Consider the following 21,384-nt stretch of genomic DNA (forward strand, 5'->3'; position numbering starts at 1 on the left):
CATTAAAAGAGTTAACTAGGTTTCCAAGGGCAAGAGGAACCAGGAGACCAGGACTGTCTGGGAGAGAGAACACGGTGGACTAGAAGTAGACTCCCACCACCATCCATACTACAGAGAGGCAGCATATTCTTTCCCAGTCACTCAGACACGGATGTGAATCCCAGCTCTGGGTCTTGCCAGCTGTGTGATCTTTTTTTAATTTTTATTTATTTATGATAGTCACACAGAGAGAGAGAGAGAGAGAGAGGCAGAGACACAGGCAGAGGGAGAAGCAGGCTCCATGCACCGGGAGCCCGATGTGGGATTCGATCCCGGGTCTCCAGGATCGCGCCCTGGGCCAAAGGCAGGCGCCAAACTGCTGCGCCACCCAGGGATCCCCCAGCTGTGTGATCTTAAGCAAGTCACTCAATCTCTCCAAGCCTCAGTGGCTCCTGCTGTGAAATGGGGATCAACAGACTTTATAGAGCTGGACTGTTCTGTGGCTCACGTGAGGGAATATGAGGAAGAGGCTTAGCATGTGACTGGCTTATAAATGGTAAGCATGATCATTATGAACAAAGGAATCATAAAAGGTCATGGCTTAGAGGTCGAATAATTAAGGCACGGTTACTGATGCCTCAGAAACCTCTGGAAGAGACAACATGTGGAGCTTCCTAGGCAGTAGGGAGGGTATAGCCAGAGTATCTGGTTTTTAAAAGCTCCCCATGGCCTTTCAAGTCACATTTTGGAAAATACTGATAAAGCCCTCCTCACTAAATTTAAAGATGGAGAAACTGAGCCCAGAGAGGGACAGAGATGGGCTCAAGGTCACACAGTACATCTTTGGCAGTTGTGTCAGTTCCAGATCACAGATCTCTGACTCTGGATTGGGTGGTCTTTCTGCTGGTCCAGGCCAAGAGGTTGTATTAAGTCAGACTGGGATGCCTGGCCCTAGCTGGGGCCGCATGGGCAGTGTGAGGGACTGCCACTCAGCTCATGCTCTTGGAGGTCACAGAAGCTCTCAGAGTCCTTGGGTGTCTTTTTAACCTCTTCAAGTACACAGTGCCCCTGAGAATGTCTGATGTTCCCTGGAAACTCTCCATCTTGTGTACTATCACAGATTATCACACCAAACCCCTTCTCCCTCATTGCAAGGTGGACCATCATTTTACCCCATGATGTAAACATTGAATGATCAGCATGTAGGCAATGCAGCCCAGCAATGAACTATTAATGCATATTCACTGAATAAATGAATGAACGAACATGCTGAATTGGTGAATAAATGAAAGATCATAGAGAGTGTAAGTTCCTTGAGGGTTGGTGTTGTATAGTACACACATTAAATATTTGCTGTTTGTGGCTGAATCAGTGAATCAGGCCCCAAATTGCCCACAGACTAGTGGGAGAAACAGGGGTATAAGCAAAACTAAGACTAGCTTTAGCTTATACCCCTACCTTATACCCCTTTAGCTAGTCCCACAGACTAGTGGGAGAAACGGGTATAAGCAAAACTAAGACTAGGGAGCCATTGAAGATAGCTTGACTTGGGGGAATTTGGGGTCTTGTTCCAATCACAGAAAAGAGGCCCAAGAAGGAGAAAGGCAAGTTACAGACTAAAATGAACGACATGGTGCCATTTTGTTAAGAATTCAAAGTGTATGTGCCCCAATTAGGGCCATTCTATAAAATAATGGGGTCTGTATTCTTCAAAAACACCAATGTCAGGAAACACAAAGGCCAAGGAATCATTCCATCATGGAGTCTCTCTGACCCTCAATTCCTTCATCTGAAAAATAGGACTAATCTTCTATATCGCTAGCCCCTCAAAATTGTTTGCAGCAACCTAATCCCATAACGGGTATCCTCCGCCACATGCAGAGAATAAATTACTATTTTTATTACTACTCAGAATAAAGCTATCCCAGGACCTGAAGGAATTAATTTGTTTTCGGCCAAAACTCATTAATTGATTGTCCAAGTTTATGCGTTAAGGAAATAATGGGTATATTATTTATGCACATACACACGCTCTGCTACGTATTGGCAATTCTGCTCAAAATGTATTTTCCCGCGTGTGCAAGAGAACAAAGAGCCAACATATTGTTGCCATAAGTGAAGTTAGTAACATTGCTCTCAGTAGGTTTTCCTGGAGTTCTGGCCTCTGTTCCTAAGAAGTCTGGGATAGTTAAAGAAGGTTCTCTTAAAGTGACATATCTACTTAGCCCATGAAAGAGCCTCACCTAAAATTTTTTTTGTTTTTTTCTAGAGATGATTGGGTACAACCAAACCACCTCACAATATGTAGATACTAACCAGGACTAGTGACCCTGGGAATGCACCGTTCCCAGCCCTGGTCCCTCAGAGAGAGCTGCTCTCTGCCTAGAAGTCATGGGCCAACATGAGAGAGAGAGAGAGGAGAAGAGAAAGATAAGAACTTGCAGATCTGAGTCATACCTGAATTGGCAGAATGATTGCATGTTAGGTTCTCTGAGGGCAAGGTTATGCCTTATTTACTTCTGCATCTCTAGTGCCTACCAAGTGCTTGCTAACGAGTGGAAGGTCTTGAAGGAAAAGAGAATAGATCTTGAATGAATGAAGGAATCCTAATATACCAGTGCTTAGCCATCTGAGCCTCAGCTTCCTTATCTATAATCAAATGGCTATAATAGTCACCCTCGAAGGCTCTGCTAGTAATTAAGCAAGATTCTATAAATGAAGCCATGGCAGGGATTCTAGTGCATTATGGGAATTCATTTTCTTCTCAGTCTTTCTAGGGATCTACTTTCTTTGGAAACAGGGAGACATAGTGGAGAGATAAGACAGATAAGACCCAGACATTGCCTTCTGGAGGCCCCTGATGGCAAGAGGACTTGCCAGGGAGGACCAGGCTATGCCCACCGGTTCCTTGTCTGGAGTTTTGTGGCTGATCTGAGATGAACCTTGGTCATTAAACACCAGCCAGTGAGTAATGGGTTCACCCATCCAGACCCTTCCCTTCTTTTTTTTTTTTTTTTTAATTTTTATTTATTTATGATAGTCACAGAGAGAGAGAGAGAGAGGCAGAGACATAGGCAGAGGGAGAAGCAGGCTCCATGCACCGGGAGCCTGATGTGGGATTCGATCCCGGGTCTCCAGGATCGCGCCCTGGGCCAAAGGCAAGCGCCAAACCACTGCGCCACCCAGGGATCCCTTCCCTTCTTTTTTTTAAAAAATTTATTTATTTATTTATGATAGTCACAGAGAGGGCGGGGGGCAGAGACACAGGCAGAGGGAGAAGCAGGCTCCATGCACCGGGAGCCCGATGTGGGATTCAATCCCAGATCTCCAGGATCGCGCCCTGGGCCAAAGGCAGGCGCCAAACCGCTGCACCACCCAGGGATCCCCAGACCCTTCCCTTCTTAGAACCTCAATTTTATTAACCAAGATAACAAAATACCTTACATTGGGAAGCAGAGGCTAGATGTAGCTGCTCTAACAACAACACTCCTATCTGAATTCCTACAGAACATCCTATCTCTAAGGTTTGTGCAGTTGCAAATTCTGTTCCAGCTAGGAATGACACACCAAGTCTCTCTTTCTCAAGACTCTTGGGAATAGTTGCTCACTCACTTACTCATAGTAGTATATATACTGAGTATCCAATTTCTTTTTAAGAAATATTTATTTATGGGATCCCTGGGTGGCGCAGCGGTTTGGCGCCTGCCTTTGGCCCAGGGCGCGATCCTGGAGACCCGGGATCGAATCCCACGTCAGGCTCCCGGTGCGTGGAGCCTGCTTCTCCCTCTGCCTGTGTCTCTGCCTCTCTCTCTCTCTCTGTGACTATCATAAATGAATAAAAAATTAAAAAAAAAAGAAATATTTATTTATTTATTCATGAGAGACACACAGAGAGAGGCTGAGACATAGGCAGAAGGAGAAGCAGGCTCCCTGAGGGGAACCTGATGTGGGACTTGATCCCAGGACCCCGGGATCACAATCTGAGCCAAAGACAAATGTTCAACCACTGAGTTACCAAGGGGCCCCTTCAATTTCTTTTTTTTAAAAGAGATTTTATATATTTGTTTATTTGAGAGAGAGAGAGAGAGAAGGCACGAGTGGAGAGACAGAGGAAGAGGGAGAAGCAGACTCTCTACTGAGCAGGAAGCCCCACAAAGGGCTTGGTCCCAAGACCCTAAGAGCCCAACCTGAGCCGAAGGCAGATGCTTAATGGACTGAGCCATGCAGGTGTTCCCTGAGTATCCAATTTCTGTCGGGCAAAGTGCTAATCTATTGATGGAACATTCCCTATTTTTGTCTTATACCAACTAGATGAAAAAGGTACAGTTATTTTTCCTCCTATACTGTTTCTATAAAGCGCAAACAACTTGCTGAGGGTTATATGGCTCATTAAGTGACAAAGCTGGGATCCAGACTCAGGCTACTGTGGTCCTAACTTCTGAGCTCTTGGCTACTGCCATATGCCCAGTGAGCACCTGCTGACTGCTCAATGCACCACACTCTGAGCTACATGTTGGTGACACAGGCACGAGGTGTTCTTAGTCTGGGAGGAGGACAACCATGCGTTAGCATGCATACTAATAATAAGCACTTCCCACACATTAATTAAGAAGGATTACACTTCAGCATTCATTCATTCCAGCCTCTGCATTTATTGATCTTCTGTTTTCTGGGAGATGGACTGCTGATTGAGAGGGAAATGTGATGCATCCCTTGCTTTGGAGGACCTCATTGTCTAGAAGAGGGGAGAAAGGTTTTCAAACTCTTGCATCTGTGGGGAAGTGTCTGATAGTGATGGTAATCCATTTGTGGATGCATCCCGTGATTGACACCTGCTCTGCTTTACCACGAGTCCAGGTCCTGGGTTTGTAATAACTCCGGGAGGGTACACAGTGAGACCGCATCCTTCCAATTCTTCTGTGACATCAGTCATAGGATGTGATATATGTTGAATACGTATATGATAATGATGATATTGATACCATCAATATTGTCTAATATTATATATGTTACTCTAAGTATTGAATGTCTATAGGTACCAGCCACTATTCTATGCGTTTTACAGGGTCAACTCATGAATTCTCACTACTTCCTGTGATGTGGGTCCATTGATCATTGCCGTTTCACAGCTGAAGAAACTGAGGCCCAGAAAGTTCAGCACTTTGTCTAAGCTTACACTTTTTTTTTTTAAGATTTTATTTATTTATTCATGAGAGACACAGAGAGAAAGGCAGAGACACAGGCAGAGGGAGAAGCAGGCTCCACACAGGGAGCCCAATGTGGGACTCAATCCCGGGACTCCAGGATCATTCCCTTGGCCGAAGGCAGGCATTAAACCTCTGAGCCACCCAGGTGTCCCAAGCTTACACATTTGGATTAACAAGAGTGGTCTGAGGCTTTCTTTAGAAACAACAACAAAGTGTTGCTTTTAACTCGGATTGAAGTAAATGTATGCAAATGAGCCCCAGCACATCATTTTTTATTTATGCCATAAATTAGGTAAATTTCCCTTCCTGAAGCCCTGGAAAACTAGGACTGATTCCACATATTTTGCATTAATTTCCAAGGTGGTTGGCCCCAAATTAGCTTTACAACTTGGTAAACTTGCCTTAGAGGTGGTACAGAGGTAGAGGTCTGATCAGAAGTCTGCAGGGAACGAGGAGTCAGAGGAGCTTTGTCTGTTTCTTTTTGCTCATCGCTTTACAGTTTAATGGTGCACTTCCACATCCCAGGCTACCAGGGATAGCTGTATAGATTGTGCACTGCTTACCTTCAAGGGCGGGGACCATTCACCTACACTGCTAAAGAGGGGCAGGGAGTTGACATAGGCATTGCAATCTCACAATTCACTCTATGGGAGAGGCACAGGAAGCATTAGATTCTCCTTTTGCAGATGGAAACTGGAGCTGAGTTGATCAGACCCCTTCCTCCAGCAACACACAACACATAAACGCCAGGGTTGGGGTCCACATCCAGGCCTGTCTCCATTCTATGCCAGTGCTGAGTCCACCACTTTCAGAATGTATACTCTGAGTACATTCTTTTAAACACCTTCTCCCTCTGTTTCCATAATATTAAAGCTCTGAGGAAATCACAACATTACATAATAGCAGCATCACTAAAACCATGCAGAGAACCACATGTTTGAAAAAAAAAAAAAAGCACATTTTGTTTTCCCACTAACCTCCACAATTGCTCCTAAGTGCATTGCTCGCATTCCAGGTGAACCTTTCTGTGAGGAAGGGAAGGGCTCCTGGGGCCCCATGTTGAAGCTTCTCTTTACTTTCCACCCTAGATTGATTTGCAGGAAATGGACCCTTTGAAATGCCCAAATACACCAGTTCATGAGGACATGCCCTCCCACAAACGCCCACCTCAAATGATCTTTCCCTAAGCTGGCCCAAATGAGGGGAAGATTGTGCGTTTTCTGCAATTTTTTAAAGATTATTTATTTTTTATTTAGAGAGCACCAGTGGGGGAAGGGACAGAGGGAGAGAGAGAAAATTTCCAGCAGACTCCCTGCTGAGTATGGAACCTGAGGCAGGGCTTAATCCTACAACCCTGAGATCATGACCTAAGCTGAAATCAAGAGTCAGAAGCTCAATGGACTGAGCCACCCAGGCACTTTTCTGCAAATGTTTTTGTGTCCTGTGAATCCCAAACTGGGGTCATTCATAGCCAAAGAATGAATTTCTCTCTTTCTTTCTTTCTTTCTTTCTTTCTTTCTTTCTTTCTTTCTTTCTTTCTTTCTTTCTTTCTTTTTCTCTCTCCTTCTTTCCTTCCTTCCTTCCTTCCTTCCTTCCTTCCTTCCTTCCTTCCTTCCTTCCTTCCTCCTTTCCTTCCAACAAATGGCTGAGAATAGAGAAGTAATAAGAGACAACTCTAGACCCCAAGGGCCTTATTGTCCAGTGAGGAAGGGAGACAAGGCAGCAGACACAATGATCTTCCCCAGCTCTTTGATAGTTTATCAATGAGGCCACAGCTGGATGAATATGGATCAAAAGAGTTCCAGAGCCACATCATGGCAATTGAAAGGGTTGAGAAAGCAACTACTGAGGTCAGCAAAGCAAGACTGTGAAATGTTACTAGTGGTGATTGCTCTACCCAAAGTACAGACCTGACTAGCCCTGTGTTATGCTCCCCAGCATGCTGACCACACCAGACACAGATAATTGGATTAAACATGAACAGCCAACCTCTTGCCCAGCAGGACAAGCCATATTCCTCAGGAATCTGAGCTGGGAAACATGAAGAAGCTGAATGTTAGGGGCTATGTCTGGACTGCCATGACCTAGAGCAGTACTGTCCAGTAGAACTTTCTACCAAGATGGGAATGTTCTCTGTGTTGTCCAACATGGCAGCCACTAGCCACACATGGTTACCGAGTACTTGAAATGTGCTAGTGGGACTGAAGAACTTTAACTCCATTTTAAATTAATTTTAATTAATTCACGTTTAAAAGTAAATAGCCACATGTGGCTAGTGGCTATGGTATTAGATGGTGAACATGTAGAGTTTGAGCCAAGAGAAGCCATGACAGCCCATGTTTAAGTAGAGATAATGAGGGAGCTCACTGGTGAGTGAGCAGAAGGAGGCAGATGAGAGAGAGAGAGAGAGAGAGAGAGAGAGAGATGAGATTGAAAGAGCCAGAAGTAATTGATGTAGGGAGAAGCAGATGCCATGGAAGAGAGAAATGGAGGGAAGAAGCCCATCCCTGGAGCATCCTTGGCCCAATATTTGGGGTACCTTCTTATTCTTGATCTATCCCGAATGGCGCTTTGCTCTATAAAGCCAAAGGAAATACTAGTTCCTCTCTTGGAAGCCAGACTGATCTGAGAATCGGAGAATCAGCTAAGATTCAACAAATCATTGCCATCATTGTATCACTCTTGCTATCCTAATCATCTGAGTTAAGTGACTTGTCTAAGATCACACAGGCTAGAGCCATTATCTGTCACTCCAGAGTCTGTGCTCTTTACTTGCTGGGCTCTTAGTCCTGAGTCAATGCTCCATTTTGGTATCCCAACTCGCTAATTTATGACACTAAGCCTTGGCACATGCCTACCCTCAAACTGAGAATGGGTGAGACCAGACAAGGAAACCATCACCCACTGGCTCATACCCACCCCTCTGCCCTGTAGGACTTGTCCCAAGCTCCAGACTGTATCCACCCACCTTGCTCTGACTTCCAGCCTTCGGATAATCCCTGGCATCCAGCTACTGGCCCAAGGCTGAGCCTGACTCCATCATCCATGCCTCAAGCAACGCTTCCCTGGCTCTCTACACTGCACGCCCTCACTGGGTTTCTCAATGAGCCACTCTCTACAATCTATGGTGAGAGCAGAGAAGCACGGAGGGGGCACCTGGCCTGGGACCTGCACCTCCCTAAGCCTCCACGGTTGATTCTTGCTTGCTTGACTCAGGCCATCTGCTTGGATGGCACCATTCCCAGGTGTGAGCTGGTCTGCTAGTGTTTCAAAGATTCAGGTGCCAAGTCAGCACGGGAGGGAGCCCCAGCTTGACTTCAGTTTCTGCTAACGCTCTTTTTATGCAGTCACTCTGCCATGGCCACACAATGTAAATATCCAATTTGGGTAATGGATACCATTGGTTCGATGGAGACAGATGTCTTAAGGCTTTCCATGGATCTCAGAACATACACTGAGAAGAGCAAGGATTCCACTGTTAGGAGAAGGATAAAGTCCCTTTAGAAAGGAAGTCAGAAAACAGGAGTCAGAGGTGCTAGTCCTGGCTCTGCCACTCACTTGCAATGAGACTTTGAGTGAATAAGTCCTTTCTTTGGGTTTCTTTCCTCAGTAAAATGAAATTATCAGGGAACAGATTGAGGCAGGCCGAGAGTCCATCCAAAACTGCGAAGATCTGATTAATATGACGGACTCCAGGAAGGGTACCTTGCTAAGTTTTTCTGCAGAGCATGTCAATACCAAGCCCCCCTTCAACACATCACCTCTGGGAAACGGACAGCTCATAGACTATGACCCCCACATGAGGCCCACTGATGGCTTGGAGCGACCAAGCTGCTCGTCCAGGGTCATGCAGCTAACAGAAAACAACTCTAAGCATGGGTTTTTAGTAACTTTGCTGGTTTCTGCAGCTGTAGCGGATCCAAGAGAAGGCAGATTCTATAACACCCAGTGTCGTGCCTAGAAAATTTCGATTTTAAAGTGAGCTAAGCCACAGGGTAAATAATTACAGTCACTATGCCCTTTGGAAAGAGACATGGCTCCGGCTGGGAAGTGCTGAGTGGCCCGCCCTGCAGCTATGTGTTTACACAAAGGTTGCTTTTGTTTTTCACAAAGTGTCTCTCTCTCCTTCCTCATCTCCTTCCTCTCTCTCATCTTTCGTTCTGTAGAATTCGTTGGTGATTTCACATTTATTAGCTCACTAATTTTCCTCCTAGCAATTCCTTGAGGGTAGGACAGTCTTGTTATTTCCAGCTTTCAGATATGGAATCATGTCTCCGAGAGGCTGCCCAAGAGCACACAGACATATATGTGCTGCTGAATTGAGCATAAGAGCACACAGACATAAAAGAAAGAGGCATCAAATTCAGATCTTTGGACCGATGCTGCCTCCCCACAACTGATACGAAGATGAAAGGTAATTTAGCATAGTTTTATGAACGTGGTGAGCCCTACACTGGGTTAGATACCGGCTAAGAGACATATGGATGAGTAAGCTTTGGTTGACAGTTTAGAGGGAGGCGTGTGAAGTGGTAACTCATGCATTACGAGTACATGAGTTACCTATAATAGAGGGATAAAATGTAATGGGGGAGGGCAGAGTATGATTCGTAAGTAGTGCAGAGCGGAGACAGCCAAAGGAAATTCTCACAGAAAAAGACAATTAATGACTGGGTTTTGAAGGGTGAATAGAAGTTCACCAGGTGACTATTGGTAGCAATAATGGCAACTTTTTATTGAGTGCTTGCTATGGGCTACACATATCTACCCACTCGGACTATTCATAACGATCTTGCGAGGGAGACAGGATCGGTCAGTCAGGCCAAAATCGGTCCAGAGCACTAAGTGCATAGCTCAAGGTCAGGCTGCTCAAATCAGCCACCTGGACATTTAATCTTCAACTATACAAATTCCTAAGATGACTGTCCAGTTTGAAGGAACTGCGTGGCAAGAAGGATGTTGCACTCAGGAGCCATCAGGGGGAGTATTGAAGGTTGGGAAGAACTGTTTCTCCTCTTTGCGAGCTGACTTGAGACACCTGACATTTGCCACTGGAGGAGGAAATATCTCCTATCCCAGAGTCTAGTCAAACCGCCCTAATTTCTGGGCTTGTGTCTGCTCTTCATTTGGTCATTGTTATGTGATACCTCATACCCTAGCATCTAGAACAAACCTGGGCTTTGGAATCAAATAGTCCTGGGTTTGAATTCTGGCCAAATCATGCATTGCTTATAACACCTTAGCAAGTGCCAATACCTTTCCAAGACTCAGTTTCCTCATTTGTAATATCTGCTTAGTGACATCACCTGATAAGGTTGGGTAAGGATCACATGAGTGAATACATAGGGTAAATACATGGACAGTCCTCTGGCACAGAGTCGACCCACGCTAAATGGCATAAAGCAGTGCTATATTTTGCCACTCTTTTGTAACAAGCCCAAGAAGAAATGCATGGGAGTGCCTAGGGTCTTGAGTCTTCCATGAAGACTTCCATGAGTCTTCCATGAAGACCCACTTCCCTGAAGCTTGATTTTCTGGTATGCATAAAGCATCTTAACTCCCATGTCTCATCCCAGCCCTGTGAGGACAGCTTTGTGTATGTGGCTGTGGTTACTGTGATCCATTTTACAGATGAGAAAACTGAGGCTCATAGCTAGGAGATGATTGAGCTTAGGTTCCTGACCTAGGAGATTACAGAGACCAATTTTATACACTTTTACATTCTCCATTAATGGTTGGGTGGCCTGGGAATAGGTGAAATTAGAAACAGTCAGAATTTCAAAGCCAGCCAACAAACCAGCCACACTGCTCACTCCTTGTGGTCTTCGCTGGGAAGAATAATCCCTATGCTCTCTTTTTCTTGTTTTGTTTTGTTTTCTATTTTTCTTTCTTTTTCTCTCTTTCTTTCAGTGATATTAAGGGCTTGGGGAAAAATCCTTGTTGATTTGGGTCTCTGTCCTGCCAGGTTTTAGAGTTTGGTGAGCCAGGGTTTAGACCCACCCAGCCTGACCGCATACTAACGATAAAGTCGTGCACACATTTCATTGGGAAATACAGCAGGACCCACCTCGGAAGGTGCTGTGCCCAGCACTCAAGCTCCCATGCTCAGCGTCAGACTATCTGGATTCAAATCTTAGGTCATCTGCTTGACGACCTTGAGCTTTTTGAACTAACAGCCCCTAGAAGCCTTGGTTTCCTCATCCATAAAATAGAAATTGCAGAGATTAAATCAAATAACCTATGCAAGTGCCTAACGAGTATTCCGTAATAGTTAGATACGACAATTATGAACGAAATCGCCCACACATACATTGTAACCTGTTTCAATTTATGACTCACTTATTCGACCAGTTTTCCGTGAGAGCTTACTATGTGCCAGGGACAGTGGTGGGCAGAGGGTACACATCCAGCACGCCTCTGACAAATATTTATCAGCCCCTGTCACATATCAGCAAAATCTGCACACGAGCTTGGGGAATGCAGAATGTAAAAGGCAACTGTGACGTGCGGCATTAAAAAAAAATTGATTCCTGATTGCAACCACATCTCGGCTTTGTGACTCTCGACACACTGCTTGACCTCTCTGTGCCTCCACTTTTCCAATCTCTAATGTGGGGATGATAACCGCATCTATTAGGGCCATTGTGAGCATTCTCTGAACGAATCCAGACAAACCACTTACCACAGGGCTTGGAACAAAATCAACTCTCCGTGAATGCTGTTTTCATTGTTGAGACACAGTCTCAGTCGTGTTGTAGTAAATTACATCAGGCAGGTCCACGAGAATCCAGAATCGGTCTGTTCTCTCCGGGACCCCCACCCCCCTCTTCACCAACGCCAAAAGGCTGCTGCTAAAGAACCAGAGAATTATGCAAATATGCAAATCCAGTGAGGCAGCCTTTACCCAGCACTGTGGCTGCCTTTGGTACTCAGCAACTGGGACTGGCTGTCTTCAGAGAGGATTCCTTTGGTGTCATCACAACCTCTAGTGGACAACAGCGTACACGGCGCCTCACAGGCCTTTGTTCCAGCCTTCATCTGCCAGCTGCTGAGCCCAGGAAGTGCAGGGGAGAGTGGGGAGGATGGGCATGTCTGATGATTTCTTTCCCCTGTCAGGCTGGGTGCCCACCCGCTGCCCCTCCCACTCACTCCTTTTTCCCTCTCTCTAATTCCACCCATGTGTGATGTGCTCTGAAAACGAAGCCTGCTTCAAAATCTTCACTACTCCGCTGCAGAAACCCCTCCTCAGGCTGCTGGTCCCTGTCACATTCTTGCAGGGCCAGTCCCTAAGCTATCCACTCAGGGAAGGCTTCATCGACTCTCTGGAGAGAATGAACCACACCCACCTGTAAGAGCCCACAGCACTCTGATAGCCGCCTCCTGAAGCAAGGATCACAGGGCATGGATGCTAGTGATTTACTTCTGATCTCCCTTGCTAGGCTGCCACTCCTAGGGCAGGGACCTCATCATACGACTCCGTGTCTCCTGTGTCCCACGTGGGTGCCTGCACCCTACCTTGCTGCATGCATAGAAAGTGCTCAGTAAATGTTAAATGAATGAATGAGTAAATGTCTTCTCCAGAAGATTCTCTCCTTATATCTCCTTTCCAACCATTACACTGCCAATCCTACATTTCTGGTACCATGGACTCTGCTTCCTTCCTTTCGGAAGGAAGGGCGCCCGCACCAGGCAAAGAAAAATTCTCACCTGCCACAGGTAACATATAGGTACCTGGGACTACCCACTATCTCACCTCCACCCCTCCTACTTTGACCTAAATTGTCCAGATATTTATGCCAACATCTGCTTCACACCAACTTCAGGGATTCCCTCTCTTGGTGCTTAGCAAGAGGGGCAACTTGCATTTTGGAAAGCAGGGAAGAAAACGGAGGAACATTATTTGAGCATCTACTTTGAGCCAGGTGCTTTACAAGGAAGTATTATGTAATCATTGCAAGCATCCTTCCAGACTGGGACCGCCCTGCCCCCCCTGCCCCCATTACACAGATGGTAAAATGGATGCTCAGAGAAGAGAATTCTGCTGAAGGTCACACACTCATAACCAGCAGAGCTGGACCTGGACCCAGGTTTTCAAAGCCACAATATTTCTTTTCCAGAATCCTATAAATCTAATACCAGCACCCAGCTCGAACTCCCCAGAACAGCCTTGCCATGGCCTCTTTGGTGTTTTGCAGTTTGGCTCCATAAGGGAAAGCACAGACTGGCATAAAAAAGGGCACCTGGACTCTGTATTCTGAGGCTGCCTTTTGTGGAGCATTCTCCTATCTTCTTATCACCTTTTCCTTCCTCTTTTTCACTGCATGTCAAGTGTCATCAATAACTTCTCTGAGAAATAGGAATCAGTTGTAGGAAGCAGAAAGGGGCGGGGGTAGAGGTGGAGGTGAGGCCGTCTTTAGAGCTTCACTCTGCTGACCTTTGGCTCTGCACACACCTGCTGGTTACAAAGGTCACACTTCGGCCCCTCTGCCCTGTCACCAATTACAGCTTTGAGCGCCCCCAGTGGAGGTCTGCAGCACACCAGAGGACCAAACAGGGGAACCAGTAGATTGAGTCCTTTTGAATAGCTTTTTGAATTGCAGGAACGAATGTATTTGTGAGCAAAAAAACACAAAACAAGCCACTCTGATCAGGAAATATCCCTTTGCCTTGGAAGAGGGAGGAAGGAACGTAACAGTATTTTCCTAATGACTAACCAATTCACAAGAAGAATTCCTCAAGCTTAGACAAGGTGGCCCCTGGCAGGAGCAGCCAAAACTCCTTGGAAAAGAACGGCAATCCATAACGAAAATAGTTGTTAAGTGAATTTAACAACAACGCACATTAGGGACTAGAGGAGGCAGCAAATTTGAGTCTTATTGAGCAATATTGAATTTGCTTTATTAATTCAAGAGAAAAAGAAAAGAAATGACACTCAGGCTCTGTAGTCTTAGCACGTAGCTACAATTATTCCCCATGTGCATATCTTTGACAATAAGAAGCCTCTTCAAAAACAAGTTATACTTTATACTTATTCATGCCTTACAGCAAAATGGCCCAGAGAATCACGTGACCTGCATAAGAATGTAGCAACAAGTCCCTTTCAAGTATTTACAAATCCCCTCACTGCTCAGGCAAAGAGGACTAGCTTGCAACCCTGTATTCGATGTACAGCTCTCCTGACTTTAGTGGAAGTGGGGCTCCAGGTTAAAAATAGAATTTATTGTGAGAGGTCAATGGTTTCCAAATGCACCATCAGAATTGGCAGTGCTATTGGCTACTCCTTCCTTACCACTCAGAGTCTTGGAGTCAGAAGCACACGGTTATTAATGAGCCTTCTGAAGTAGTACATCAGTTGACTTTAATTTGGCAGTGACCTGAAGTTAATTAAAAATATATGCTGGCTAGCTGTTGTGTCGAACAGTTGGAAAAATAATATGAAATGTCTTAAAAATTAACACACACACATTTTGTGTTTGAGGCCAGTGAAGGAAGCAGGATATGAAATCCTTGTCTCAGATGACAATTCAATATGTGCCATTAAGACATTTTTTTTTTTTCCTGGAGGGTGGTGTATTGGAGAGTGTGGTCCTCAAAGGTAGACTCACTTTAGAAAAGCCAGCAAGACACTCGGTAGCTTTGGGTTCTTTCTGTGTGTTAGTCACAACACAGATTCAAAAGGGGGATGAGGGAGGGAGATGTGGACCCTGTTCAAGGCCACCAAACCATTGTTGGAAAGACAGCTAATTAAGAAAGGGCATGCTGTGGTGGAAACGATTTATTTAAACTAATTCTCTTCCCCCATCTTTCCCAGAGAAATTGTCCAGACCTGGTGTAAATTGTGAATATTATTGCTTCATAAAAGGGGGGTTCTTTAATTATATGCTTTGTTAAACAAAAGGTGATGAATTATTTCCTTCGCTCTGCACTCCGGGGCTCCACATTTAAGGAGAAGGGAGTGGGGCATAAAATGCCTGATTTATGCTGAGGAGGGCACTCCAGGCCGTGGGGAAGAGTCGCAGGGACGGGACCCGGAGCTAGGGCCCACGGAGCCGAGAGCTGTCCGCGGCCTTTGGTGCTGAAAGCAGGTGCGCGCGCCAGGTGTCCAGAACTCCCCGGGGAGAAAGGGCAGCGCCTGTACCCCGGTCAAGACGGTGCAAACAAGAGACGAGGTTCCAGATGGGGAGGGTGTGCGCCCTCCGACCGTCTTCAGCCTGGACAGACCCTGCAACTGCCTGCTTATTTCCCACGTGAGGAGCGCGTTTCTGAGAGCCGGAGTTGGACCTTTCCACAAGGGGAGGTCGGGTGGTCTACCAACGCTTCCCTCCACTTCGGGGTCTCCGAGTGAACTGATTAAACCTTCAAAACTCTTGGGGTTAGCTCTGGGTGAGTGAAGCGCCCAACCCCCCAACACACAACTTTTCCTGGGGGACCTCAGCGGGGTGGAGAAGAGGGTGCGGCTCCCGGTCTGGGAAGGAGGAGCAACCATCCTCCGCAAGCACGTGGTGGGTGAAACTAGCACCCCCACCTCCTCAATTCCTAATAGTGTTAGAGACATTAGATTGTCCAGAGTGGTGGTGGTGGTGGTGGTGGTGGTGATGGTGGCGGTGGCGGTGGCGGCGGCGTTGGTGGTGGTGGGGGAGAGTGTCCGCTCAGGTTGCCAACTGTGACCTGACCCCTCTCCCTCCCCCGCCAAGTTCGGAGAACCCTAAGGCCCCTCCACCGGCCTCCAGGCGAATGCCACACCCAAGTTCGGCATCCAGACACTTGGTTGGGATCGGTCCAGGGACCCGGTCCCTCGGGGCAGCCTAAACCAAAACGAGGCAAGTGGTCCTAGAGTAGGAGGGCGCGGCACTACGAGGCCCCCACCCCCACCCCCAAGACGCACAGTTGGAATCTAGTCCTCAGTTGCGGGGCGGGTCAGCTGGCCCCCTTCTCGCCCTCTCCCCGAAAGGGTGACAGTTATCTGGCACCCAGCCCCGGGTGCGGCTGCAGAGAGCTCCGGGCATCTGAGGTTTGGAGGCGACCCCACTCCAAGGAGACTCTCCGGGGCTGCAAAGGGGAGTCAGCCCGAGAGGGAGCCCGCCGCAGAAGCAGGGAAGCACCGGAGTCCTTCAGGCGCATCCCCGCCTCCACACCTCCACCAGCCCGGGCCGAGGGGACGCGGTTCCCCGCCCCGGGCTGGGCGGCTGCCCCGCTCTCCCTCCGCGGTGCACCGCGACCCCCGCCGCCCCGACTCGCCGCAACTTTGCCCCCTCCCCCGCGCCGCCCCTCGGGGCGCTTACCTGCCGCCAGAGCTGCCGCGGGGCTCCCCAGGAGCAGGGCGAGGAGCAGCGAGGTCCCGCCGAGTCCCGCGGCGGGCGGCCGGGCCGCGGGCATGGTGGCTGCGGGGGGCGGCCGCGGGGGGCCGGGGGCCGGGGGGGAGGCGGCGGGCGCGGGGCGGGCGCGGCGGGGGCGCGGGGCGGGGGCCGGGCAGCCGGAGCCCGGGCGGACGCGCGCTCACCCCGCGGTGGCTCTGGCCGAGCTGCGCCGGGCGCGGGCGCGGGCGGGCGAGTGAGGAGGAGCCGGCGAGCGGGCGGGCGGGGAGCGCGCGGGAGGAGGGAGGGGGCTGGGGCCGAGTCTGTGCCGCGGAGTGCGGCGAGGGAGGGGGCGGGCGGCGGGGACCGGGCCGCCGCACCCCGGGGCCAGCCTCCTCGCCCGCCCCGCAAAGTTTAAGGCCAATTCCCCTGGCGTCCCGCGGGCCGAGCGTTTCCTCCCGGAGGATGCTCGCGGCAGCCCTGCGCGGCCGGGCGAGGCCGGAGAGCGCCCTGACCATTTTCCAGACGGCGACATGGAGGCCTCCAAACCCAGCGCAGCCTTCAGCTGCGAGCAGCCTAGAGCTTTCCATCGCTCGGCCTCCGGGAGGGATCCCGACCCAGTTCCCTCAGCTGCACGGCAGCCCTCGCAGGCCCCTCTGGGCCCCAACCGGCCCTCCGGGCGGCCAGCCTCCCGTGTTTCCAAAGTGAATCCCGTAACCTAGAAAGTCTCCAACTCTGGGGGATCTGGTGAGAGCTGTCAGTCTCCCTAGAACAATGCAAATGGCCATGGAATTGTGCGTCCAATACGTGGGGCGGGGGTGGGGGTCCTACCCCTGTGAAGCTCAGCCAGGACCTAGAAATTAAAGTGTATCTGTGTTCTCAGCCGAGTTCCATCCTTCACATCCCCTTTGTCCACGGGGCGCCAGAGCTGGCCAAGGCTTCCTCTGAGCTCAGCCCCTTCTCGCTGCTGTATAGGCGCCCTTCCCCCACCTGAGCTGGAGTTCAAGGCCCACCCTCCATGCTCTGCTCTTGCCTAGCCCTGATTTCCAGCATCTTGTCTTTCTCCACAAATGGAGGTGGTGGAGGACAGTACATGGGGGAGACAGACAGATGCTTGGGGACAGGCACTGGCCAAGGGCTAGATGGGGGACAGGCTTGTAGGCACTCCCAGAGGCTCAGACCGACTGTGTGGGCTACCTTTGCAGACCTGTCAGCTTCCCAGGCCTCTCACCCCAATTTAGAAGCCCTCCCTCGCCCTCCCCCTACTCCACCTAGCCACACTATCTCCACACTGCAGCCTGAGCAGGCAGAGGGAGCAGATGGAGAGAAGGTTGCAGGCAGCAGAGGGAGGAATATGTCTCTAGCTGAGTGGTGGAGCTGGGAGTCCCTATAAAGAATGGGTGGGGGAGGTGAGCGCAGGGTGGGAGAGGACTAGAGGGGAGAGGGAGGACTCTGGCCTAGGGGATCAAAAGACCCCATCCCCACCCAAAGCTTTCCTATTCACTCACTCATTCAGTGCTTTTTACAAGGTACTCACTCCAGAGCCAGATCTGCATCAGGTTTGGTGGAGAGTCCCCACTAAAACCAGATCCTTCACTGCAAGAAGTTTCCATTCCTGGCATTTACCGGTGGTTGTTATAAAGAGGGAGGCTGAGACTGGGGGTGCATAAAAGTTGGTTTCTCCCTTGGGGAAGAGGAGGCCTCCCATTGCTGTGCTGTATTAGGCCGAAAGCTCTGTAAGGAGTGGCCTTGCCTATCTTGGCCATCACCATCCACTTAGGGTCTGCACAGTACTGGTGTGCAGGAAGCATACAGCAATACTTGTTGAATGGAAACATAAACAAGCAAAGAAACTGAGGAAAACAGAAAGGGAGAGAGTGAGTGAGAGAAAAACAAAGACAGGCCAGCTCCATACTTGGAGGCAAGGAAACCGGCGTTTATAAGCATCTCCTGTTTGCCAGGTGCTCTACCACACAGTGCATAGTTGCTCGTTTCAATTTCATAGTAATCCTTCACAAGGAGACATGATTGACTCCATTTGCCAGATAAGCACCTGAGTTCTAGAGAAGGTTACAACCTAGCTGAGGTCACTTGGCCAGGAAGCGATGGAACAAGGTAGATTCAAGAGCAGGTCTGAGTCCAGAGCCAGAACCCATCCTCTCTCAGGAATTTGATGGCTGTCTCCATGCTGTGATTGGGTAGATGTTCCCTGGTGCTTTGACATCCCCCTGGTTGCCAGAGCAGGCCACAATGACTAAAAGTCCATCATCAGGTCACCTTTTTTGGTAAAGGCATTGGGCATCTAAAAGGTCATCACTTGCATGTGGGTATGTTATATGGAAGAAGTGCTACCGTTAAATTATTAACCCATTGAATAACACAGGAATTACTCATTCTGTTTGCCAGCTGATTTATTCTGCTCTGCACAAAGTCCTGAAAGAATAAGACATAGGTCTTGCAATCTGAAATGATAATGGAAGGAAATCTTTCTTTTTTTAAAGACTTTCTCTTTGCCCTCCGCTCCCAACCCCCCCCCCCCCAAGAAGAAATACTATGATGGAAATAACATTCTGGATGATGAAAACTATCCCCTGTTGCATTTTTGATACATTACAGATGAAAAGCCTGAGGCTCAAGGGAATAGTGACTTGCTCAAAAATCGTACACTTGGTCTACCTTTTGTTCAGGCATGGGCTCTGTTACCACAGGACACTTGTGGCCTCAATTCTGGTGTCAAGGTGAACTCCCTGCTACCCATGACTGCCCAGGGGGAGAATCCTAGCTTCTGTGCAGAGATGTGTACCCACAACTGTGTCTACATGTTGCCACTTTAATAAGTCATCTCTTACATAGTGAAAATTGGTCAGGAGACAAAGGACTAGATCCTGTCCTCACTTCTTTCTTCTGGGTAAGAAGGGCAAGTTATTTACCCTCTGAGCCTTATTTTTCTCTTCTAAAGTGAAAAAATAAGAGTAACACTTACTGTGTGGGCTGATTGACACAAGTGGATAATAATATCCCTGTAACATGAGGGGATACAATAACACTTATTTCATAGGGCTAGAAAAAAGTTCCCATGAGCCAAAGAACTAAAGCATCGAGCCCAGTTTAGAATGTAAGGAAAACACTCAGCTTCATTCTCAGAAATTTGGTGTTGTGAGAGAGCAGTGGGTTAGGAGTCTTAGATTTTGATCCAAGCTCTGCTGACTTATCCTAGGTAAGTCATCAACCTCTCTGGGACTCTGTTTCCATATCTACCCATCTACCTATCCATCCATCCATCCATCTATCCATCCATCCATCCATCCATCCATCCATCCATCCATCCAACCATTCACCCACGGCACTCCCTCATCCATCTGTCTACAAATACTGATTGAGCATCTACTATTTATTGAGTAGCTACTAGGTACTAGTTGCCAAACTCTAGGTACACTAGCCAAACTCTTACTAGATGCTATGGGTGCAGAAGTCTCCACCCTTTGCTCTCTGGAAACATGAGTGCCAAATCCTTTCTGGGATTGAAGTTCCATGCTAGGGGAGGCAGTATAGCACAGTGGTTAAAGCAGGCTTTGAAAGCTGACAGATCTGAATTTGAATTGTTTCTCTCCTGCTAATAGCTGTGTGATATTGAACAACTGACTTAACTTCTCTGAGACTGTTTCAATGAAAACCTGTGACTTAGATTAAATGAGATAATTATTAGAAAGCTCTTAGGATAGTACCTAAAACATACAGTAAACTCTCTATCCATCCGTCCAACCATTCATCCACCCATCCTATCAAAAATATGTTTTTGAACATCTACTATGTGCCAAACACTGTTCTAGGCACCAAAGATGCATCAGTTTACAAGATGAAGCTACCCAGAGCTTACCTGGTATAGGTGAGAGATGGACAGTAAATCCTTTAATAACTAAGAATGTAAGAGAGCTCTAGATTCTAGAAGGAAGAAGAATGGCATGATTTGAAAGTGAAGCAGGCAAGTTCTTTTTTGAGCAATGGGGGATGGCCTCCCAGATGAGAGGCATTTAAATCAGAGAAGTAATTGGTAAGAAGGAGGTACCAGATCAAAATCTGGGGAAGAACAGAGGGCACAGAAAGCACAGTGTCCGAGGTCGAAACAGGGTTGCTGCAATAAATGGTCTGCGTTGGCAGGATGCTTTTGTGATGCCATTTCTCTGTCCACACCGATCATGGGGCACCAGGGCTTGATTTTGAGATTGCCAGGAAGTGTATACTCAGTCTTGACTCTCTCCATTAAATATAATTTTGGGGGTCTCAATTTTTATCCACACTCCTGCTCTACCTAAACCCAGCACAACGTTTCACCTCCAGGAACACTGGCTGTTAGGAGGGTCTTTGCTGGGGATATAAAACTTCTGTCTTGGAGTGAAAATGAAATGTAAAACAAAACAAAACAACAACAACAACAAAACCCTAAACCAAAAAAAACATCTTGAAAGAGAGGGAGAGAGTTTGAAACCACAAAACAGCAATAGTGCAGCCCAGGAGACAAATCCATCCTGAGTCTTTGAAAGGCAGGCAGAGCATCCAACCGGCATCTCATCTGGTGTCTTCAACCCCATCTTCCTAACCTTCCCACAAGCCCACACAGCCCTGTGCGGGGTGATGCGGCCATTACATCGCTCTGGCCAGATGCTAACAAGGGAATGATCAGCTGTGATGCAGCCACCCTCATCCAGTGTGTCCACAATACCTAGAAAGAAGCAATTATGTCTCTTGGGTTTCCTTGGAAATACTTGATCTGTCTATACTACCTGCCCTGGCTCTTGAGAGAAATGCCTGTGCACAGCAGAGATTCGACAAGGAGACAATGCCTTTATTTCAAACTGAAAGTTTACAGAATACAAAGTGAGCCTGCAAAATGGATTTGCATTCTCTAG

The 21,384-nt window shown here is 47.9% G+C and overlaps 1 protein-coding gene across 1 annotated transcript in view; it reads right to left on the reverse strand.

Annotated features, from left to right (window-relative positions):
* The window catches only part of SEZ6L (seizure related 6 homolog like), a 188,376-nt gene extending 171,381 nt beyond the window's left edge, over window positions 1-16,995 (reverse strand). Inside the window, exons 1-2 of the mRNA XM_041729298.1 lie at window positions 16,674-16,995; window positions 16,466-16,564 (exon numbers count right to left, since the gene is read on the reverse strand). Coding sequence (XP_041585232.1) covers window positions 16,466-16,564; window positions 16,674-16,995 — 421 coding nt within the window. The remainder of the gene's footprint in view (window positions 1-16,465; window positions 16,565-16,673) is intronic.
* Between the last annotated feature and the right edge of the window lie 4,389 nt (window positions 16,996-21,384).

This window comes from Vulpes lagopus, chromosome 14, assembly GCF_018345385.1.
Source record: "Vulpes lagopus strain Blue_001 chromosome 14, ASM1834538v1, whole genome shotgun sequence".
In the NCBI taxonomy this organism is placed as follows: Eukaryota; Metazoa; Chordata; class Mammalia; order Carnivora; family Canidae; genus Vulpes; species Vulpes lagopus.